This window comes from Hypomesus nipponensis, chromosome 2 (assembly GCF_054491055.1).
Source record: "Hypomesus nipponensis isolate SF chromosome 2, ASM5449105v1, whole genome shotgun sequence".
NCBI classification, from domain to species: Eukaryota; Metazoa; Chordata; class Actinopteri; order Osmeriformes; family Osmeridae; genus Hypomesus; species Hypomesus nipponensis.
This window is the reverse complement of record NC_140362.1, coordinates 19,750,193-19,774,424: the sequence shown is the minus strand read 5'-3', so window position 1 is coordinate 19,774,424 and position 24,232 is coordinate 19,750,193. Positions and strand designations below refer to the sequence as shown.

Here is a 24,232-nt window from a genome sequence, read left to right as displayed (position 1 = left end):
TGAAAAAAAAAACTAATTATTTGTGAGGTTTAGTCAACTGCTGTAAATATTTTGGCATTTATCTATAACCCCTTAAAAACAGTAAACTGTATCGACGTTTTAGGCTACCAATAACAGTTATATAATAGCTAATTCTTTGTATCTCCCAATATTTATATAACTTCAGCGTGTTTATGGAGAAATAAATCAAATATATAAATAAACATGCTGCAGGATTAGACCATGTTTAGCTCAGAATATAAAATAAGTTTATGGTAATTTAGCCTATGTAGTTTTGATTATAGTAGCCTATTGCAGTAAACAACGGGTAGTATTGGGCCCTATGGCTTATCAATGGTAATATATATTTATTATTGATATCATCTTTGTTAACATCACAACTATTTGGTCTGTGTTTTCAGATGTACAGAGGCCATTTCCACCTCCCGAATCGGTCTGTGCCTCTGTTTCTGTCTGCCTGATTCCAATACCAATCAGACGTCTCTTCCGTACATCGAGTCCCGTGGAGGGAAGTCGGCAGAGGCGACGGGTTAGCACCATTACTACCGTAGCAATCGAACCTAAACGAATTAGGAACCCCAGTTGCCGGCCTAGAAAAAAAAATGTGGAAACAAAGTGAAAAGGGAATGAGAACGCGCACTTTTATTAGTTTAGCTCACACCCGTACGTGTTTATCGTCTGTGCTTATATCTTCATTTATTTTCTGTTAATGTGTTTGCAGCTTTGATTTGGTTTTCCTTTTTTTTCTGATACAAAAGGATAGGGTTAGGTGTCCCCACCTTGTCTTGTATATTTCCAGCTTTCATTGTCTGCTTAAACAGGCATATTTGGGCACGATGTATGGAAATGTCAATTAGGGAACAGGCAAAGCCTATGTCCTCTTTTAGTTATACGGAAAAGAGAGTAAGTTGTTTTTCATGGACTTGCCTCACATTTCGTCAATCTCTATGGTGCTTTACTTGACCATGGCAAGAGTTCTGTGCCTGTTTATGTTTTGAAGCTGGTTGGTTGGTATTGGAGTCAGTCCTTGCATTTCTAAAAGTCCATCCCTCCATCTCGCGCGCTCATTAAACGTCCCTCTCTCCCCCTGCCAGCGTGCTGGTTCACCCACTCCCGCCCTTCTTCCTCCGCGCCTCACGCTCCCCTTGCCTATGGCTATATGATCGCGAAAAATGTGTTTACAAAACTCGCTCTCTCACAGATCAAACCGCACGGACGAATCAAAGACTGGAGAAAGGGAAAGAGAAGGGGAGGGAAGCGACGGGTGTGAGGAGAGGGGTGTGTAGGCCTATGATTTAAAAATTCACAGTTTTTTCTGGTATGTGAATGTTTGTTCATGTCTTCTTTGGTAATACAATATATTTAGGCCCCAAACAAATATTTATATTTCAGTTCAACAAGCCTATATTCCTAATGCAATATTGATGTCTTATTTCGAACGCAATAGCGAGTGACAACCCAACAAGCTGAAACAATAAAAATACTTACTCTTCATTTATTAGCGAGTGGTTTACACTCAACCTTACAATGGCGTGTTAATGAGCACTTGGGGAAAAAAGTGACCTATTTTATATCTAAGTCTATATCGTTATATAGAGAGGCATTGCAAGGCAGGCATTGGTATAGGAAGTCATGTCTGCCAAAATGTCACCTCACAAACTAGGTATAATCATTGCTGTTTTTTGTTTTGTGTGTAATATCTGTTGTATTTCATCGGTGTGCGTGTGCTTGTGTGTAAATGTGTTCGGGTGTTAAACTGATGTTTGGATTTTTCACCCGCTATATCAAATGGAACAATGGGGAGAGGAAAGGGACAGGAAAAAAGAAGAATGGCACCTGCATGGGATGAGAGAGTGAAGGGGTAAAGAGTGAGGAGTGAGAAGGAGGGGGAGGCAGACCGACAGGCAGAGGGAGCGATTATAGCAGGGTTTATGTATGAGCTATTGATTGAGTCGGTGGTGACTTCTTGAGTGGTTAATTCGGGAAGTGAGAGCAATAGAGAGAGTAACTCACTGACCAGGGGGAGGAGGTGGGATAAAGAGAGAGGGGGATAAAGAGGGAGATAAGGGTGAAAGCCGGGACGGGTCTGTAACAAGTGCATTTCCTTGTGGGTTGAATTGGCGAGAGGACTGGTTTTTTTTGTCGAAGGGACAGAGTCTTGTAGACCGTATAAAGTAGCCTTCTACTTTACTTAACCTTTGACCCAAGCCTTCAAGGTTTGGGTTTGTGCCTATGAACAAAGTAGGCTTTAACATTTTGGGGGAGTTTGCAGTCAATCTTGGTAGTTGAAACCGTTTATACAGACGAACATCTACCATCAGTGAATGTCATGTGAATGCCTTGATCTTGCTATAACAGCCGTGACTCACAACAGGTTCAGTCTAAGATATGATTCTCTTTCAAAACTTCCCACTTTTTTCTTTTCCAACTGTTTTGATCTCTCAAGGACACACACACAGACTCACACCTTTGTTGAGCTTCCAGATAAGCGTGAATTTGAGCCCATAGGACGTTCATCTGCTCCAAAGACACAACAGATGGTTCTGCAACTCTCACTGTCTCACCCCGTGTGAGGAAGTCAAACATCAGGGCAGCCAGCTCATGGATTATGATTGAGGGAGGGAGAGAGAGAGAGAGAGAGAGAGAGAGAGAGAGAGAGAGAGAGAGAGAGAGAGAGAGAGAGAGAGACAGAGAGAGACAGAGAGAGACAGAGAGAGACAGAGAGAGACAGAGAGTGATTGGTGTGACTACTGCAAAATGTAGGCTTAATTCAGATGATGAAACTAATGATAATCAAATAATAGCCTAGAGAATATAAACATAAACCGTATAATGATTTATTTCATGATATTTCCAATATAATGTCTTATAAAACAAAGACTAGCCTATAGAATGACAACAATTCAAGTTGATGATACGGAGCAATGAGCATTATAACGAGCTCGATAAGTGACCTTATAAACTAACCTCACGTGAATACAAAATTCTGAGACGTACTGAATTTGAAAATGACTTGTCACCACAAGGAGACAGGTTACATAAATGTATTAAGATTTACGTCTGTGTGTCACTGTCACATCATGTGAATATATACGTGTCTCGATGTGAAGTTTAAGGTCCGCTCGCCGGCGCAGTTTCTTTTCCTCTTTCCTTTCCTTCTCTCCCCTCTCGCGCAGGTTTTGATCTTTCAGCCGCAAGATCAAAGGCACTCTCTGGCTATTAGTCAGCGCGAGCCATTGATCCCACATCGATCCACGCGAGACACAGCCGCCCCGTGAACACCGTACGGGGCTCCCCAAAGCTAGGGAGAGAGAGCGAGCTGGAAAGGAGAGCGCAAAGGGGGGCAATGTGTGTGCGTGTGAGTGTGAATTTTTCACTGGCGTTGTAGAGCCAAACTCAAGCTTTTTCTTTGCCGCGGGACATAAAACAATGAGGCTCGAGCCGGTTTTAATAAAGCGCGCTTTCCCTCCTTTCAACTCTGGCGCGAGGCGGACGAGCCGGCAGCGGAGAGCGATCGATAATTAATGACGATGAATAATTTAACCCTATCGATTGATACCTTTTCTTCCTCTTTTTCCCCCTCCTATTCCTTATATCTTAAGGCCGGCGTTCTATAAGATACCGATAGGCTACTGTATTACGCAGCCCACCGTCAACTTGTCAAGTTTTCACACAAACATCAACCTGCCAACCAAATGTTATCTAGACTTCCACCTCATCTTCACTTGTTTATTCGGCAAAGCTAACCCTATTTCCGTTGATAAGAAAAGTCTAGTCCATTCATTGTTTTCAATTTATTTCTAATTGTCATTAGTCTGTCATGTAAACACTAGCTAAAACTCTGAAATCAATATTAAAAAGTCAGTTACAGAAATGTTTACTAACTCTATAAGCACTTTTTCAGGTGATTTTGTGTTGCTATATAGAACAATGTTTTTCTACTTTTCACCTTTCCCTGCCCTCCAACCTATCCACCCCTGAAATGCAGTCTTATTGTTTTCTGCTGCCCAGACCTTTCCACCTTCCAGTTTAACATTTAGGCGGACAGGTCCTTCCTCCATCTTCCTGACCACAATCTCCCCCTCCTCCCCCTCCTCTTTCTCCCTTTCCCCCGCTCACTCGCTCCTCTAACAAACCCATAGCACAGTCCCTCTGTTCTCCTACCCCGAGGCTGGCCTGTGTGTCAGAGCTAACCAGGGAGAGGAACAGAGTGAGAAGGAGAGGGAGGAAGAAAAAAGAGAGGGAGAGAGGGCAGGAGAGAGAGGGTTCAGTCGGTCCTTTTCAGGGGCAACCAAAAGAGAAAGATGAGACAGATGTACAGTACTTGTTTCATCTATTGGAGAAAGGGAACGAGGGGTGAGGCCTGACTCTTCACGTCTCATGTTTTCACTCTTTTTTTTTCACCCCAGGGACAGTTGTCTCTCTTCCATCTTTAGACACCACTGGAGACAAAATGTTGCCCAAATGTCAGCCTGTACCCCGTCCATCTCTCCGACTAGTCCTGCTGCAACCTTCCCGCACCCTCTTCATTACTGTCCAGTAGTTTTTCAGTTGGTCTCCTGGTCTAAGTCACAAACATGTTCACTCTAGTCCACTCTTTTATGCTTATAGGGCTAACCCTAAGATCGCTGGTTCGGCTAATTCCGTCTGCTCCGTCTGCACCACCCACAAACATCTAAAAATGCCCTTACTCATTAACCTTTCTCCCCCCCCAAAAAAGAGCTGTTGATAATCAGAGGGAAGAATTTAATTGACTTTAAATGGAAGCTAAAGTCTACCGTGAACAATATAGCTTTGTTCCCATAAGTCTTTATCCTGTGCTGTAGTCACTGTGTGCGATCCATCATCCTTCTTATATAGAAGATGCTCGTTTGTACATGGACCGCACTCTGACTCAGAACACAAGAGAGTGTTTCTCGGATCTTTGTGGTGTAGGTGTGTGTGTGTGCTCTATCAGCATGTCTGTGTCTTAATCTTCAGTAAACAATGTCCTTTCTCTCTTTCGGCCCTGTGAGATGTGTGCTAGTATGCCTCTATTGATTCAGGCAGGATATCTACGGCATCTCTCTCACTGTGTATGCTGCTATCACATGATCAGTCTCTACCTGTGTGTATGTGTTTGTGTGAAGGCTTTATGCTTGTGACTTGTGTGTCTGCGTGTGCCGTGTATGTAGAATCCGTTAGTTTATCTGTGTCTCTCCGTATCTGCTGGTGTGTGTGTGTGTGTGTGTGTGTGTGTGGAGCAGTATTCCCTGGGCTGCTAGTTATAATGTTTCTGGGGGTGATGGGGGGAACTTGAAAGCCCTCTGCTGCCCAAATCAAAACTAACAAGGAAATGATGGGGGCCCCTTTATCTCCTCTCTGGCCTGGGGGGCCGAAGACGAGGGGGAGAGGGGGGGGGGGAGGGGGGGGGGTTGAGAGAGGGAGATCAGGGAAGGAGTGGGGGGGTGGTGGTGGTGGTGGTGGGGGGGTCTTGCTTCCTCTTTGATTTGTAAAAAATGCATTACCTCCGAAATCAAACGGAAAATTACTGCGCCGAAGCAAAACTCACAGAGCAGGAGAGTGAGAGAGTGAGAGAGAAAGAGAGGGAGGGAAGGAAGGAGGGAACAGAGAGAGAGTATGTGAATAGGTAGGTGTGTGAAGAGAAAGTAGGTGGGGAGAAGAAAGGAAGGATTTACCTGTATGGATAGGGCTGGCTGACAGGCAATAAAAGGGGTAGTGATTTTGCAGCAATAAACATTTTGAGGAATAGGAGGTTTCAAGCTGGGAGAGACACTTTTAGACACACCCAGACACTCAATCCTCAAAGGACATTATACACACTACCTATACTGCACCTGCCTGAGATCAGGATTATAATAAACATCAGATAATGCCATATTGATAATCATTAAGCCCATTGGAAATGGAAAAGGTATAGCCTGGTGCTACAACTAAGAGCTATGATGCAGCTCCTTCTGGTGGATTTGGCACAGTGAGATCATGTTGGTATACATTTGGAAAAAGACGGCACTCAAATGAATTGCATCTACAATATTAAATCCATTACCAAAATAAATTGCATTTTTTGGCATGTACACATGTTCCATAGAGCGATCTATGGGATATTTCTTATCATGAGTGTGGTTCATGTAAAGCTTTGTAAGTAAAGTGTATATATTGAGAGTTTTAATTGAGGGGCGGTTGTAGGGAGTTTGCAACAGGAATACAGGAATGTCAGGATTGGAGAGAAGAAGAAGAAGAGCAAGGAGCAAGAAGAGAAGAAGAAGAAGGAATACTGGATTTGAAGAATGAAAGAGTGACCTGAAACAGAAAGATGTAGCGAGTGCAGAGAGACCGATAAGACACACAGTCCAAAGACTAAAGAGAGACAGAGAGGGGTGAGTTTGAGGGAGAGAGAGGGAGAGAAATGCCCGGAGTTAGCGATAATAATTTATACAAACACACCTCAATAATTCACGTTCCATTTCAATGCTGGAGGGAAAATCCAAAATTCACAGAGCATAATTAAATAGAGGTTGCGAGTGGAGGGAAAGATGGAGAGAGAAAGAGAGAAAGAGAGAGAGAGAGAGAGAGAGAGAGAGCGTTATTAAAGGTACTAGTGTAACGGCAGGGATTCTCTTCTATGTGAGGTTTGTTAAACAAACCTGATGAAATGGTAATATCCAACTAAAATCCAATCTTTTGGAATCGCCTCCCTTCATTGACATATATTAAACAGATGTCCATCAAGTTACTCAAGTCAAATTCAATGTTGTGTGTACATTAAATATACATCTACATTTAATAACATTTTTACAGATTCACATTAACTTTTGGAAATCTGTATCCAAGTAAGATGCAACCACATCATGTTCAGCTACTCTATCAGATGCATATTATTCGATTTCTACCTTTAGAACTTCTTGACAAAAAACATAAATGTGCATGAGCGTTTCACCAAAGGACTAATGAGCAACAGTTTACCATTCTCAATCAAGGCTCCAAGGTGACACCTGCGTTGCAAGGTTAACATGTTTGCCACTAATGATGTTTTCATCTTTCAATCTTAAATATTTTAAATGATCTGTTAATTCGCCATTAAGTAACTACTGAGATGTTCTCAGAGAAGTGTGAGCAGTCACAAACTGATAAGTTTTCTTATGTGTAAATAAACTGTAGAGATGTCCACCACATTGCGTCAGGCATGCTCTCAATTACTCAGATCTCTACTGGAGAAATGTTCTATATATTGTACCATTGATTTGAGAGACCTTTCAAACTCTGATCCCTTCTTCCAGCTCCTTAGGTAATCTCTCAGTTCTAACTTTTTTTCTTGAGGTTAACTCAACTGTTTTCTCCACCTATCCCCCTCCATTTTTATCCACCTGTCATCCATCTCTCCCCTATCGCCCCCCCCACCCCACCCCTTTCCCCGTTTTACTCCCTCACTCCCTCCAACCCCACCACCACCACCCTCCTTCTCTCCCCCATCTCCCTCACCCCAGGTGTTGAGGAGACATGGACTGTAACTGTGTCAGTGATCTGCTGCTAAACCCCCCTGTCCCCACTCTATGGACACCAGGTTAGTCACATGACAGGAAGCCCTCTGTTGTTAGGGTTACAGTCTCCAGCAGCTACTCATATGGTATTCAAAGTTTTGGCTTTATTATTATCTGTACATTATTGTGCAATAAAATCAATTAGAAATGAATATGGGGAAATACCATATGGAATGCCTTTCAAAAATATGTTGTATATATATATATATATATATAGACAATCCCATTTTAAGTGTTCGAAAAACATTTTCTAAAAATATGTTCATCCTGCAAAACATGTTTGGTTTATAAAGACAATTATTTATACATTCTTTAAAAAATTAAAAATAAGAAGTAGAAGTCATTAAATAGTGTCTGTTATGTTTTTAAAATTATATTTTGAGGAGTTAACAGGTATCTGCTGTATAACTTCAACTTCGAGTTGACGTGCCGCTTAAAATTGTTAGATGTGTAAGATGGTCAAATAGATATCCAGTAACAACCAGGTACCATCAATTTGAAGCTGACCAATCTGTCCATGCTGGAGGGCATTAACACAGACCAACATCGCTGAGGGCACGTGCTGTGATATTAAACACATCATCCCTTAACTCCATTACCTATCAGTCATCTGGACGGCTATCCCCCTGGCAAGCACTCACAAAAAAAAACAAACACAAGGCCTCATCCCACCTCCTCCCACTTTCCTGCTCCTTCTCCCCAGGCATCGCCTTCCCAGACTGGGCCTACAAGCCCGAGTCGAGCCCCGGCTCCCGGCAGATCCAGCTGTGGCACTTCATCCTGGAGCTGCTGCAGAAAGAGGAATACCAGGGAGTGATTGCGTGGCAGGGTGATTATGGAGAGTTTGTCATCAAAGACCCTGATGAAGTGGCCCGGCTGTGGGGGATTCGAAAATGCAAACCGCACATGAACTATGACAAGCTTAGCAGGGCGCTAAGGTAGGAGCTGTGTGTGTGTGTTTGTGTGTGTGTGTTTGTGTGTGTGTGTGTTCACCTTCAGGATTTACTTTCGTATCACTGACTTTGCTTACTACTCATTGAGTAGCAATACGTTTATCCACAGCTTGATTTAAATAAAGTGGAAGTGTACGCCACTGTCCACCAAGTCCCATGACGTGAAATGTGTATCGTCAGCAACGGTTGATAAGAAAATATGTATGTTGAAGCTGACAACCATGTTTAGAATTCCTATTTTCCCCCTGAATCATCTTTGCCCACAGCTGCTAAAGTCGAAAGAAAAGTTTTTTTATAAGCAGTGTCAATCACCTCAGTTTCATCTTTGAACATCCTCCCTAAGGGAAGGTTTACAAGCAAGCCACCATATAAAAAAAATTCTATACTGGTTTTAAAACGAAGTCCCTATAAGAAATAGCTCAGGCTTGCTAGGAATAAATCTGCTCCGTCTTCCTTCTCGAAGTTAAGCATGGGTGATTTAAGCTACACTACAGGGTCCGTACCTATAGCACTGCACAATACATCATCCTATTGGATTTCCCCCCCCCCCTTCCCCCCACCTTCTCGTTTGCTTATGCAAATGACAGTATACAGCCCCCCTTCACCCCCACCCACCCACTCACCCACACAAACATAGCGTAGCATACCCCACATCCCCCTGGTCTCCCCTTGCCCTCTCGTTAATGGGGGCTGTCGTAAGGGTCTAATTGTTATGAATTGGCTTGGGCCATAATTAGCCTTCTTGATTAGCCTTGCTTAATTGCTCAATTAAGGGGCACGGCACAATTGCCACGCGAAGCAAAACGCGTAGATCTCACGACAAGAGCTGCACTGCTGAGCGTACCTGCTGATGCAAACCGATCCCCCCTCGCTCTTAATGCTGATGTCAGTTTGTATCTGCTCTACTGTTCTTTTGCCTTAAACACAGTGGTCCCCAACTCTGCGCCCGTTTCAAACCCACAATGGCACAGTTAACACAAATGGTGGTATCGCTACATTTTGTTCTCTTGGGGGAGGAAGCGGGGTTCATTACACCCCCCCCCACCCACCCCACCGACCCCCCCCCCCCCCCCCCCTTACCTGTGACACGAAATCCCTCCACCTGAGCCATATGGCAGTGTGTCTACCGCCTATACTTTCTGACACCGTACTGTGTCGGGGGGTGCGGCGTCTGTGCAGCGCGACACCTCAGTGGGTGGCACAGGAAGCTGGCATGCTACAGAGTTGGTATCCCTAACGGGAGACACCTGAGGTCGTTTCCATGGAGACGTCCGTCATCCCCACCCCTCAGTGTCATCCTTCAGTGCTGCCAGAACGACTGACAACCTCTGAGGCTGATTGACATGTGTAGATGTTTTTTATTATGGTCTGTTGCTGACGGTAACCAGCTCCAACTCTGAAGGGATGTTGTCTTCCGTTCAGTTCTTGCAGTTTCGTTTGGTTTCCAACCAAGCATTCATTGATTAGAAAGGTGTGGGGGTAAACAAACTCAAGGCAAGTCAGCAGGATTCCATTCCTCTTAGACTGAAGTTATAGACACTGACTGTGAGCAAATTAAAAATGACTGACTTCAGTAAAAAAAAAAATGACATGACGACATGGAGTTATGCTGGAGTGATATTAATCTTTTTTTTTTTTCTTCCTCCCTCCCTCATTTATCCCTCCCTCTTTCTACATCCTCCCATCGCTTCCTAGATACTACTACAACAAACGCATTTTGCACAAGACCAAAGGGAAGCGTTTCACCTACAAGTTTAACTTCAGCAAGGTTGTCCTGGTCAACTACCCTCTGCTGGACATGGCCAGCTCACCCTTCCTCCTGGCCCAGAACCACTTCAACGGTGGCTCGACCGCACCTGACTGCAGCCCTGTCACCCCTGAGGTAATCTGAGATGGAGGGAGGGAGGAACCAGGGGAGGGAGGATGGATAGAGAGAGAGAGAGAGAGAGAGAGAGAGAGAGAGAGAGAGAGAGAGAGAGAGAGAGAGAGAGAGAGAGAGAGAGAGAGAGAGAGAGAGAGAGAGAGGCGAGAGACGGACAGCTGAGAGAGCCAGAGATACGTATGGCAACCACCTGTCCATCTTTAATGGTTTATTAGGGTTGATTTAAACCACAGATCCCATGCAGGGTAACTGTAAAAATCTATTTAATACCAGCGAACAGTGTACCTCTCATACTCCTGCTGTGTTTTCTTCTGTTCAGGGTGGATGAATTGTATTCAGAATATCTATCTTTTATTCAGCTTCTCTAATCGCTGCAGACTGCTGATGATAAAGTGGTTATCACTTATTATTTGCCCAGAGACATAGTTAAATTTTTACTGAAATAAAAACTACCGGACCACCGGAGGCGTTGCATGAATATACTGTAAATATTATGAAACAATAGAAACACCATTTCTAGGGAGTCGACTGTTGATCAAAATCTTGTAGTTGTGCAAGTACACGTTTTACTGATTCACAGTAGTATGATCGTTTTCACATTGCAATTGCTTTGCCAATGAACATTTTCAAATTATTTTGTGGAAAAGTAGTTTCACTTCAAATTCTTTTTTTTAAAGGATACACTCCTCACTTGTCTTCAGTTCAGGAAGAAAGCGACCCAGCGAAGAAACACAAGTGAAGGAGAAAGAGGAGAGACGGTTTTAACTTGTCCTTAAGACAAAAGAAGACATTATCCCCCTCTCACACATCCCATGTCTCGGGTGGTGTACGTGCCTGTCATCGACTGAAAATGAAAGAAAATAAAAGTCAAAGAGTCTGTCAGATTAGATCAATGCTCGGTCATTAATGCAGGTTTGTTAAGCAAGCCAGATTGTGCCGCTTGGATGTACAGTCTTGCCTTTCAAACTTGGAGCTGAGAGGTGACAGATATTATTGATCTCAGCCAAGCGAAAGAAAAAGGAACGAAATCCCTCCTCTTCTCCTTCGATTCCCCGCGACTTCACACTTTCGTTAGTTTTGCCCCCTTTCTTCCCTGTGTTGAAAGTACAGCTGCAGACACATATTCAATCATGTACATCATCTCTCTCACACACACACACACACACACACACACATGCAGCGGCTCGTACAGATTCTGTTCAGTCACACACACACTCAAACACACACCTTCTAGTACACACACCCAAGCACACACATGCACACAGTATCCGCGTGTCTCCACTCGATCCTAACCTCACCGTCATTATGTCGTTTACTCTCCCGATTTCTGTTGGGGCTTTTTCCTTCTTTTGTCCCCTAACACTGCTTGGGCACTCCTTGCTTTACCCTCTCTCTCTCTTTCTATCTCTCTCTGTCTGTCTCTCTCTCTCTCTTTATGTCTCTCTCTCTCTTTCTATCTCTCTCTGTCTTTCTATCTCTCTTTCTATCTCTCTCTCTCTCTCTCTCTCTCTTTATGTCTCTCTCTCTGTCTCTCTCTCTCTGTCCGTCTCTCTCTCTCTCTTTATGTCTCTCTCTCTGTCTCTCTCTCTCTGTCCGTCTCTCTCTCTCTCTTTATGTCTCTCTCTCTGTCTCTCTCGGTCTGTCTTTCTCTCTATCCTTTGTGCCCACGTTCTTAATCGCTAGCCCCCACTTGACTCTGTCCTTTCCCTTCCTCTGAGTCTTTGAGCCTCCACGTCCTCCTACCTCTCCGTACTCCACAGTCCCACGGCGCCTCTTTCATCCCGTCCTTGCTGCCCTGAACTGCCGTTTGCGTCAGACACTGCAGGGTGCCACACGGTGCCTTTGCCGATGACTTTGAGTAAAAGACGAGAGCGACGACGGGGTTAAATGAGGTCCTTTTTTGGGGGGGGGGGGTGGGAGGGGGGAATCCACGTGAACTCTTCACGTTCACGTGTGTTCATCGTATTCTCATTCTCTCTTTCTTTTTCTCCATCTTTTCTCTCTCTCCCTCTCTCTCTCTCCCTCTCTGTCTCTCTCTCTCTCTCTGTCTCCCTCTCTGTCTCTCTCTCTATCTCTCTCTCTCTCTCTCAGGCCTTGCAGTCCCTGTTCCCTCGTCTGCCAGAGTCAGCGAGGGGGACCTCCCTGTTTGAGCGAGGGGCCACAGCACCTGGCCCAGAGGGAGACAAACTGAGACTGGATGCTTTCCCCTTCCTTGGCTCAGGTGAGAGAGATGGTAGGAAAGGACGGAGGAATAAGAGAGGGCAAGAATGGAGGGATTCGAAGAGAAGAATAGAGATGGAGAGGAGAGAGGAGAGATTTACAGTAAAACAGGGAAAAGAATGGATGGGTGTATGACAAGATGACATAAATGTTGTAGATGTGAGACAGTGAAAAGATGACATGATGAGGAGCAAAAAAAAAGAGGAGAAGTGGAAGATAATGATTTAGGAAGGAGGAGTCTACTTTGAAAGGAAATCACACGATGTATTTTTAGAGCATGACCATTTGCATTTGTCTTGACACAACTCCTTGAGTATACAGTGTGTGTGTGTGTACTTGTACACAATTGTGCCTTTGTTTGCCCGTCTGGATGCTCCGTATGTGCATTGCACCTCCACTGCATCAGAATGTGTGTTTCTACTCCACCGAGTGTGAGTTAGTTTGTGAACACACACTCCCCATCACACAACCTGCCCCCCTTACTTTGTTTGTCCTCAGGATGTATTTCCCCCTCCTTCTCTCCTCACCCTTCTCTCCCTCCCATGTGTCCCCCCTGTCCTAATCCCTTCCCAGGCAGGAAGGGCCTAATTGAGGGTGCAGGCTTTGGTTTGTGGCCTGTGGGCGCCCATTACTGTGTTTTCATAAGCAAGTGAGGCCTGCCTGACTAATTCAATATTCATGTGTCTGCCAGCTACTCCTGGCCCAGCACACAGAGACTCCACCATCAAATTAGCCCTGCATAGCAAATAACAGAGAGAGAGAGACACATAGAGAGAGAGAGAGAGAGACACAGAGAGAGAGAGAGAGAGAGAGAGAGAGAGAGAGAGAGAGAGAGAGAGAGAGAGAGAGAGAGAGAGAGAGAGAGAGAGAGAGAGGGGGGGGTGAATCTCACAGTTAGCTGTCAGTTGGAAAGAAGTACACCACTAGTGGGAAGGAATTCTTTTGTTTGTTCATTAAAATTGAATTTCAGTATCACCTCAGATTTATCCTATTTGGTTTTTGCTTTCTCTTTCTCCAAACAAGTTGTTGAGCAAACCAGACTGTCAGCGAGATCTGCTGTAGAAATTAGTACACATTAATACAAAGCTACACAATTTCTACTGGATTTTCTATGTAGAATTATTTTCTTGCTCAGAACTAAATATTCCAGTTCATCTTCAACATTCAGATAAATAGCTATATTCATAGCCATTTTATTACGATGGAATTCTCGTTCCATTCCAGGTTTTGATGTAATGTGTTTGCCAGAGAATTCTTTCCTGTGTGTTAATCACTGTTTTGAACAAGTGCAAAGTATCTTTAGCATGCATGAATGTACAATTACCTTTTGTAGAAAGCCAACTGTGCCTGACTTTGGCCCCTCTGGCTGCTATAAGAATTTCTAATAAGCGTTGGGCATAATTAGTGAACATTCTTGGAAGTGGTATGTCAGGAGACCTTTGGCCCTTATGAGAGCTAACTCCCCTCTCTGTGTATCTTTTCTCTCCCAGGCGCACCCTGTTATTCGAAACCCCCGTCCCTTCTGGGCTCTTACCCCCGCAACCCTCCGTTTGACTACCCCTGGGGCTTCAACCCTTACCTCCCAGGGGCCTTCTCCCTCAACAACTGCCCTAAACTGCCCCCCGGCTCCCTCTACCCCTCCCACTTCTACCACAACCCGCTGCAGAGCAGCCTGTCCCAGCTGCCTCACCCCTTCTCCTCCCTGCTGCCCCCAGGGGAGGCAGGTGGGGGAGAGAGGGGTGGCGGGGGGCAGACCGGGGCTACTAATGGCACGGCTGGTGGGCAACCTGCGAGACTATGCCTTCCACCTTACCCTGGCCTGTCACTGAGCCGGACGGACCGGGGTGACGGAGGCTCCGGGGGCGAGAGGGAAAGGGTTGAGGCCAGCACCCCTGGCGCAGGGCTCGGCATGGGGCTGAGCCTGGGCCTGGGAGGGCTTGGAGGGCTGGGCCTGGGCCTGGGGGCCATGGCTGGAGGGAGACAGAGCCCATCAGAGTGCCGAGGCGGAGTGAAGCAAGACCCCGAGTCCGACTCGGATCTGGAGATTACAGACCTGAGCGACTGCAGCTCAGAGAACGAGATAGAGCCTGTATTCAGCATGTCCAAGGAGGCCAGGCAGGCCGGCCGATCACAGATCCTGTTGGACAGGAAAAAGGGACCCCTCTCCTCCCTCCCTCCCCCGGTGTCCCCCCATCCCCTCAAAAGCCTGGTGCCCATCACTCCTCCGCCCCCATCCCTCCCACTGCCCCTCTCTCCCTCCATGGCTCTAGTTGACAGACACAGGGAGACAGAGACTCTCAAACTTATCCACAGCTAATGGATTCTGTTCCATGTCTCTGTCCTTTATGCTAACCCTGTCTCTCTCTTTTTCTCTCGCTTCATCTGTTGATGCCACTGTTATGGTTTCGGTTCCTATATTTTCCATTCTCTAGTCGCTTCAATCTATCTCTGGTGTCTTTCCCTGTCAAGATCTCCTTCTCTTCCATTCTCTCTCTCTCTGTATCTCTCTCTCTGGTTTATCAAACCTCTGTGTTATGTGTTGACCTGTCAAACACAGCTGATTTTGTGCACTTGCCTGTTTTCCTGTAACTGGCAGTCTCCGTGTTCCGAATGTGTGTCACGCCCGCTCGACGGTGTTCCTTGTGACTGTGCTCTTCACTTCAATTGTACACCAGACTCTATTAATTGTAGGTTTTAAAGTGTTCTGGGGATGCAGAGAATGCAGTAAGGTGTTGCGTTGCTAGACAACGTCAGTGCTTACAACAAACAAACAACATACGTGACTAATGATTATCTCATGTTTTACCATAACGATGATGATTCATTTTTATCTTTGAATTATTTTACCAGCTCAGTTTTTTCTTTTTCTTTTCCTGAAAGATTGTCAGCTACTGCCCCCTAGTGGTATGTTTAGTGTTTGTGTTGAGAAATGGGATGTTTGCTCAGAGAATGTAACCCACTTTTTTCCCTTCGCCATTAACATTTGGCTTTATATTGTATATGGTTTCATTGTGCGTTTGTAGAGGGTCACTGTAATTTAGTTTATATGAAAATTATGAAAGTACAGGTGTATCAGCACTGTTGAAGTAATTCTTCATATTCCTAAAGGACTCAGATAAAAAGAGAAAGAGAGAGAGATAGGAAAATTTAGAATTTGTATAAATATTTCAGTGTATATATTTTACTATGTATATTACATTTAATTATTATCAGTATTATAAGAGTAAGCTGTATTTGTGTGATTTAATTCAGTATTTTAAAAATGTGGGGGAAATTGATCAGTATAGGTGTATTAAAGTAAAAAATACTAATGGCAGAATATCTGCACATTTGAAGATGTTTTTCCACGATGAGGACAGAGTTTACCTAAGGGATTGTCTCGTATTTTCTCAGCCCAGGTTAATTGTGCCCTTTGGTCATTTTTCAATAAGCCCTCTGTGCAACCCTTTTGGGTTTAAAATATGCTGTTAGACTTATTTTTACAGTTAGCTTTCAACCGGTGTAACAGTACTAGTAATTAGTCAAATGTGAATAATATTGGGTTCTGCATAATCATTATTTCTAAAGTTGAACAACTTACATAATTTATTAAATAATTTTCAGTCTGTTTTTTTTGTTGTCCATGACATCAAAGTCAGGTTATGGGTTCAGCTTGTAGGAGTAAATGTTTGAAAAACAAAGATGCACTGTTTCCCAACCAAGGGCAAAAAAATAAAACAAATTTTTAAAGTCCTCCTTTACAACACAGAAGGCAATACCACAATGTACAGATTATGATGTGGAGGTATCTGATTAAGCGTGAAAGCACCGTTGTAAAGGCCATGTAAAGTTATATCTGTTGAGTTCCCTGTTTCATCTTTGTACTGTGTTCACAAACACCCCTGTAAATACTCTTTACTTTGTGTGTACACATTCAAAAAGACCATGCAGTGAAATTACGAGTCACTTTTCTGTTGTACAAAGGAAAAATGGAAAGTGCAAAAAAAGAAAGATTAATATCTTCAAAAGCAATAAACATTATTATGGACAGTGAGCTGATCCTAGCACTGTATGCTATTTATTACGAGAATGAATGGTCGTGATATTGAACTAACATTGATGGAAATCAGAGAACTTCATGTCGTTTCCTCGTGATGGCGCTCCAGCATACAGGCCCTTTAAATTATCGGCTACATTTTGCATGACATAAGGAGGGTGGGGGGGTCAGTCTGTCTTTAAAAACAAACATTTGGCAATATTTTTCCGACATACATAGCCTATATGGGCTATTTGCCCCACAATGTAATTGACAGGATAACTTGTGAAATTGTTATCAAGTGTTTTATTACTGCAGCCTCCCCCCTAATTACAAACCTTGATTAAAAAGTTTGAGATGAAAGTGCCGGTTTGGTTCAATCGATACGGTGCCAGGACCTCGACAACACGCCACATTTTGGTAGGCTTATCTTTGTCACATTTTGAACTTATTGTGATAATGGCAAAAAGTCATTTCAAAATAATAAATTGTCAAGGGGACTAACCCAAGACCGTCGCAAGGATGCACGTGTGCCCAACGCCGTTGAACAATATCGCACGTTTTTATAACGACCGACTTTGCTTATAGATGTGATCGCCTGGCATCTAAAACGGAATGATCCATTAATATCACATTGATCTTCAATCATAGCCCATCTTTTTCTCATGAGGGGATGGTATATCGTGTAACACAGTGCGGAAACAGATCATTTTAAAGCATTCTTTCTTAACAGGAAGACAAGAGGTAGAAAAAAGTTGCTATTAAAACACAAATTAAAATCAAAGACGCCGTGTGCTATAATAACTATGCACAAATATCATAATCACAACATATTTTCACACATTGCCCGTTATTTCCACATATAATTGGCTCGGGGAGTTAGTGCACTTGAAATTGTACTTCCGCGTACAATGTTTTTTTTACACTGACATACGGCAACTTTCGAACAGGAAACCTTATTATACATTTTTGCAAAAAAATCCCTGTGCTTTGAGGTGAGTTGTCTATGGTGTTCTCAGTTTTTTCTTTAACATAAAGCATATGCATTGAGAGGTTATAGTTTGCTGACTTTAAAAGACGTTGGACTAATTTTGAGTTTCGAGTGAAATGGCTTCGCATGGAGCCAGCTCGACACCAGACAGCCAGTAAGCTAGCTAAAGGAATGTGTTGTGTTTGGCCACACTGTAAACGGGACATCTTATCGTTTTTCAACCAAAATCAGTTGTTTTAGAGTGAGTGAAACACATTATTTTACTACGATTTTTCGAACTTGCTGGAGTTTAATATTTGAGGGGTAAGTGTTAATCGCCGAATTCTTCTCAAGCGCGACAGTGTGCTGCTACAATGTAAGATTATATTTCCTTTATTCATGCAACAAACAGTATGTTGCAACTCAAGCCATGGCATAATCATTTGCGCCCACCGTTGTTAACTGTATCGTTTAATGTGGTACATGGTCATAGGACTTTGACATAACATACATTAAAATAATGTTACACTTTTTTTCTGTAAACACCATGCTGGTAAACATTTCACAACTCAATGAAAAAGGAGCATTCATTAGCGTTGTGTCAGGCTGTTGAAATAACGAGCATTATACACTAACGCTAATCCGATATGGGTTGAATTACATTGCAACCAGCCTAACTATCGTAAAGAGTATACTTTTAAATAGTACACCTACATACCATTTAATGGTCTAACCTTTACTGGAAAGTCAATTAGTACACACAATTAGTAGTCACTTTAGTCCCTCCCTTCCTCTCTTTTCCCCTATATTTCAGCTTTTTTTTGCCATCTCCTCTTAATCCCCCCCCCCCCCCCCCAATACTTGATTAGGGGGCAGGGTAGACTCAAGAACTTAGAGAAATGTTGCCTTTATCTACAATACCATTCCATTTACTTATGCATTCAATCAAAACACAGATTTGAAGCATTGACTTGTACAGTAGACGTTTGAACACTGAAAGGTGAACACAGTTAAGTCAGTGATCTATTCAAACATGCTCAAATGGCAGTCAAATGTACTTAATTCGATGGTTCTTATGGTTTGTTTCTACTGTTTTTTGTTTTTACATTCTTTAGTGTCAGGTGAGGCCTTTACAAGCTGGTTGATCCAATCTGGTTGTGTGGCAGTTGAATGTGATGTACCCAGATGCTTAACCTTAGGGCTCCGTGTGAATCAGGCCCTGCCACTTCCTGTCTGTTAGAACAACACATCTTATCTTCACCACCCTTTCCCTCTCTCGCACACTCTCTCTCTCTCTCTTTCCTCTTTCTATCAGTCTTTTTTTTCTTTCTTCTACCTTTTCTCCTACAAGTGCAAACCTGTCTCGAGTCGAAAAGGCCTGCCCTCTCTTTCTTTCAAAGGAATGTTAACAATTTAATTTGCCTCTGTCTTTGTCATGCTATCATACAGGAAATACAAGAACCTTAGGTCTTCAGATGCTGGCAATCTTAGTTTGCTTTGCAGAGCTATGGAGCTGTAGGTAAATCTGGCAACAATAATAGTGTAACAACGGTAGCATGCATGTATGATAAGAATAGTGACGGCAGTACAATCCCATGGGGGCCACGAGGCAAGGTTACAAACGTTAGGGGGGGTCGGGTGTTCATGTTTGAAGGTAGCTATGGAAGCTGACATATTTTCTCAGCTGTAAGCTTCTCTCTGTGTGTTTGTGTGACGTGTGTGTGTGTGTTAGTCCTTTGTATATTTATCTGGCGTGAAGTTTCAGAAACCGTTGACTGTTTTTGACCTAAATTGACGTTAGTATGTGCATGGGCCTGCACTAGCAGTTGCTTTGTTGAAAGCAACAAAGCAACTGCATTAACGTCAAGGATTCAGGCAGTTACCGCCATTCTCACAAAAAATGAGTTGGGAAATCATATGGGAAAAAAAGGTCATTTTAGCCTTCAGTTCATGACATATGTTGCCACAGTTTTTGCAGATTTCTCTGCCTTCGCCTGGCTGGCAAAATGCCAATGGTGTTCCACCCAGTGTGTGGAACAGATGGAACATGGTACACGTGTGCACATAGGCGACATCCCTGAGTCATGAATGACCCATTCACCAGGAATGGATGCTTTGTATACGTGTGTGTGTGTGTGTGTCTGCACACACGTGTTGTTAGTAGAAGGGTTGAATGCTCTGCCAGTGTAGTCGAACTTCAGGCCTCGCTTACATCCTCAGGCACCCAAAAAGGTATGGAAATGAGAAAAAAAAAAAAAGAAGTTCTGTCCGAGTGTGAGTCAGACAGCCAGCAGCAAGGAGAGAAGGCGCTCTTTCATTTTGGGGTGGAAAAAATGAAGAGTGGGCTCCAAAGACTGTTTACTCTTGAGAAAGGGAAGAGGGGGGGGGGAGGGGAGGGAGGGAAAAGACGGAAGAGAACCTGCCGGTGAAGAGGGGTGGGATGAGAATCGGGGGTTAACACGCACACTTACACACACACGTCATGTTATGACACAGAAACCAGACACAAGGATAGTCGAAGGGTGTGTCGACAGTGCCTGGAGGTAGAAGAGGTTGATGGTGTTTAGCATAGAGCGAGAGGTGGGGCGTCAACACAGGAACCTGTAGGTTAGCCTGCTGACGTGCAGGCCAGGCCTCTAGAGCTCCACACGTTCCCGGATGAGGATCTCCATGCAGTAGCAGATCGATGTAACTACTTTGTGAATTTAGTAGCAACGTTGTTATCAAGTTTGGAATGGATATCATATGATTTAAATGTCTAGCCTATTCTTTAGTGATGGACGTACCCTGAGGAAGGAGGTTAGAAGGTCTAGGTTCTTTATCTCTTGCTTGGTCTGAAAATTCATTCTGTGTGTGTGTGTGTGTGTGTGTGTGTTGGCTTGGCAACGTGGTGTTCAGAACCAGCCCAGATTCTGAGAATCCCCCTCCAGCCCATTTCAGATGGGCATAGCAGCTTTATGTGCTGCAATCCTTGAGTCATCAGTTGCCAAAAGAGCGAGCCGTAGCCTAAAACACTCCACACAGGCAGGCAGACGTGACCCTTACCTACTTTGGAATGAATTAGAGTGTTTCTCCTCGACCCCAAGGACTTATCAAAGGGCTCTGTGTTAGGCCCGAGCAGTTACCCCTCAGTCTGCAAATGACACACACACACGCACACATACTTGAAAGCAGTTAGGCCTCCAGAACTGCCAATCCACTCGTCGTCAGTTGGCTTTGCCGATCACATATTTCCCTGAAGTGTAGAAGCCAGTTGGCTTTCAGGGCCTAGACACTCCAGAGAGACTGGAGAGGACGGGTTTGAGAAGGACCAATCACCACGTAACGTGGCTGGGGGTGATCAGGACGCGACCTAGGGACAGAGGATTGGCGCTGGGGTCAAATATCTGGTCACAACCACACCCCAAACAGACTGCACTGGGGCCCGTAGAGAATCTGTCTTCCCTCTCCAGTACATGGGTGTGTGTCTGTGTCTTCCCTAGATCGAGGAAGGATGGTCGCCACGGTGCCACTAAAGCTGCCACTCTTTCAGGTTGAACACGGCGCTGTGCTGTACTTTGTAAGCCTGCAAGCAAGACGTGAGCAGGCCAAAAGCCTCGCTTTTGGGTTTTTCCTTCCTTTCCTTCCTGTTTGAGTTCATAATCTTATTTTAGACGTTACGTCATGGGTTGTTAAATTACATAATTGTCTGGAGTGTTCTGACCATGCATGCACTGGCTTTATTGGCTCGGCCATACCAAGGAATCTTATACTGAGATGAGGGCGAAAAGAGAACAATGAAGGGGGGGGGGGGGATTTAAAACGAAAGAAAGGCAGAGGATGTGGTGTCGTGGCACTTGTTCACACCTCCGCCACTGCTGTTTGGTTCATCCTAACGCCATCATCTCCTCCGTCTCTTCCTCTTGCCACCGCCTCGTGTGTTCCTCTCACCCCTGCCACTGCCTCGTGTGTTCCTCTCACCCCTGCCACTGCCTCGTGTGTTCCTCTCACCCCTGCCACTGCCTCGTGTGTTCCTCTCACCCCTGCCACTGCCTCGTGTGTTCCTCTCACCCCTGCCACTGCCTCGTGTGTTCCTCTCACCCCTGCCACTGCCTCGTGTGTTCCTCTCACCCCTGCCACTGCCTCTCACTTCGTCGCTGCAACCTGTCCCTTTCTCTCTGCACTAGGCCTTCCTTCCTCATGTTATCTGTAGGGGACGGGTTCAACTGCAGGTCCCTGTCTGGATGACAGACGCTCACCAGGTTCTTCATGCTAGCAGCTTGCTAAAGAGCTTTCTCATTAAGCGGACACAATCGTTTTTCTGCCATGTTTGCCTGTTAGCATCTGTCCTCGTACTAGACAGAGATATGTCGTGGTTATGACAGTGTGTTGATAAAACTTGATAGAATGTCATCTGTTAGAAAGTAATGTAAAGGTGATTGGGATTTTCTAATCTAAGGGAATGTGTTGGATTGTATGCATAAGGTTTAGTCGTTTATTTAAATGTTTTATTAGCTAGTGTGTTGATCATTGGTGTTCAAATATTACATGGCAGCTTTACTTTCATTAACCCAGTTTGGCACTGGCCTTTCACACCCCAGGCCCTGCCTGGCCCTGCTCTGTGGACACACACACACACACACACACACACACACACACACACACACACACATGGATAGAACACTAGTTATGCAATCACTTTCTGTGTCATTGTCTGTAACTATGCCATGCAGTATTGAACATATTTAGGTTATGTGGGGCCACACACACACAGACACGCACGCACATTGGACAGAGATTTTTCAAAAATATTGTTTCAACCTTTCAAAGCTTTTTTCTTTGAGAAACTTTTTTTCCAAGTCACCAAAAAGTTTCAATTTTTTTTCTTCACCTTTAGCGGTCACTAGTACTGATTGATGCAGACTTAAGTAAAACCTCAGTCCCTATGTTGAAGTGACTGTATATTTTTCAGGAAACATTACTCTGGCTTTTTCTCTTTTTCTCCCACCCCCCTTCCACAAGCAGACAGTTTTTTCTCCCTCCCGATGTTGTCGCAATCTTTCTAATTTCCTTGTCCCCACCATCCTGCCGTCTTTTCCACGGCTCCTGCGCTCCCCCTCTTTTGAACCCCACCCCCCCCTCCTGGAGGAGGGGATCCCTCTCTGAATTGCTCTTGAGTTTTTCTGGGAGTTTTTCCTTGTCTTCCTTGAGGGTTTAGGTTGGTTGAGGGGCAGTTCTATGGGCGCATGTGAAGCCCTCTGTGACATGCTTGCGTGTAAAAAGGGCTATACAAATACATTTGATTTGATCCTGGTATCGTGCTTCTCTGGGGCATGTCTCACGACGCCTCTCTGTCTTAAGCTTGTCCCTGTATGGTTCTCCTCAGTCCTGGCCCAGTAGGTTCTCCTGACTGGTGTGCTGGGGAACACAAGACATGGGTAGAGAAGGGTGCAACACTCTTAATTGGATATTTGACCTTTTGGTATCTTCTCTCTTCCTCTTTCATTTTTTTTTTGGCACCGTGCAACATTTTTCTACTTTTTTTTTTTAAACATTTTTTTTTGCTTAGCTTAGCATTTCTCTCTCTTTGTTTCTCTCTCTCTCTTTGTCTCTCTTTCCCTCCCAGGCCTCTGAGATAAACCGAGCAGGAAATGTATCTGATCGCTTCCTGAGGAAATTACACCCACTTCCTGTCTGTGTGGCTCCTGCTGAGTTTCTGGTCAGGTCGCCTGAAGGGGCACCCCCCTCCGAGTAGGACCCCAGAGGCTCCTCTAATGGAGGATAGGGCCTGATGAGAGGGCCAGATAAATGGCAGCACAAACATTAACCAGCCATTAGCCGTTTTGCTATTTTGGGGCGGTGAACTCAGAGCAAAGGGCCGGAGATGGAGACAGGACACAGAACATTGTGTGTGGACAAGGTGTTCTGATACAGGAATGATTTGATCTGGCACAATAGAGCATGTGTGGATTCCGTCCAGAACAGAGAAATGTAACGAGTGTTTTATTAATGTCTCTCGTTGTGAAAGGTTACTAACGCTGGAGTTGCAACTCGTTGTGAAAATCTTTTTGGAGTTGCAAAGAACTTCTGTTGGTGTTTTGTTTTTTTTTTGTCCCGAAAAAGGAACAATGCGCTAAGTAGCGGTGTTGAACCTTTCGAAGTGTGTGTGGATTTGAGAAGCGTTTGAAGATCTTCCTGCAGGTTCTTGTAAAACAAGTCTTGACCCAGTACTGGATTCTTCTTCTCTTTCATTCATTGTTCCAAACGAACATGAATGTAAACGATGGACTGACAGATGTTGCCATGCCAATGCAACAGCTGCTGTCCAGTCCCCTTCCACAGGAGCAGGACAACGAAGAAGTGAGGTCACGGATTGGCCACTCAAAAACAGCTCTCTCATTGGTTGTGTAAAACGGTTATAAAACATTGCACGTGGTAAGGAAGGAGACTGGTATAAGCTCCGGAGCTGTTGTAACAGTGCCTTAACTTAGGAATTATGAAATGATTGGACAGGGACTGAGCTCGACTTCATCTAGCCTGGAGTCACATTCTGTAATTTCCTAGAGAGGACATGGACAGTATTGAGCACTCAACTCATCCCATCCATAAATTCTGTAGAGAGTAACACACACTAACAGTGTCTAGTCAATGTCAGATCCCACCCTCTCCCCA

General features: G+C 44.3%; 2 protein-coding genes across 6 annotated transcripts in view; both read left to right on the top strand.

Moving 5' to 3' along the window:
- The first annotated feature begins 7,500 nt into the window (after window positions 1-7,500).
- erfl1 (Ets2 repressor factor like 1) lies at window positions 7,501-14,913 on the top strand. Its single transcript, XM_084671695.1, has 5 exons — window positions 7,501-7,564; window positions 8,245-8,479; window positions 10,190-10,376; window positions 12,468-12,597; window positions 14,087-14,913. Exons 1-5 carry the CDS (start codon window positions 7,501-7,503, stop codon window positions 14,911-14,913), a joined length of 1,443 nt encoding a protein of 480 aa, XP_084527821.1.
- A 2,593-nt stretch (window positions 14,914-17,506) lies between these two features.
- arhgef1 (Rho guanine nucleotide exchange factor (GEF) 1) overlaps window positions 17,507-24,232 on the top strand; it is a 30,032-nt gene continuing 23,306 nt past the window's right edge. For 4 of the 5 annotated variants that reach the window (XR_014724723.1, XM_084667624.1, XM_084667632.1 and 1 more), the window contains exon 1: window positions 17,507-17,606. The gene's annotated coding sequence lies outside the window, so the exon portion shown is untranslated. Of the gene's footprint in view, window positions 17,607-17,718; window positions 17,906-24,232 lie in introns of those variants that run through there. The other variant, XM_084667612.1, reaches the window with a different exon arrangement.

Excerpts from the sequence above, each read along its gene's own strand:
- erfl1 (XM_084671695.1), top strand. The coding sequence starts at position 7,501 with ATGGACTGTAACTGTGTCAGTGATCTGCTGCTAAACCCCCCTGTCCCC. Across the intron at positions 8,480-10,189 it reads AAGCTTAGCAGGGCGCTAAG|ATACTACTACAACAAACGCA; the intron begins GTAGGAGCTGTG and ends ATCGCTTCCTAG. Across the intron at positions 10,377-12,467 it reads GCAGCCCTGTCACCCCTGAG|GCCTTGCAGTCCCTGTTCCC; the intron begins GTAATCTGAGAT and ends TCTCTCTCTCAG.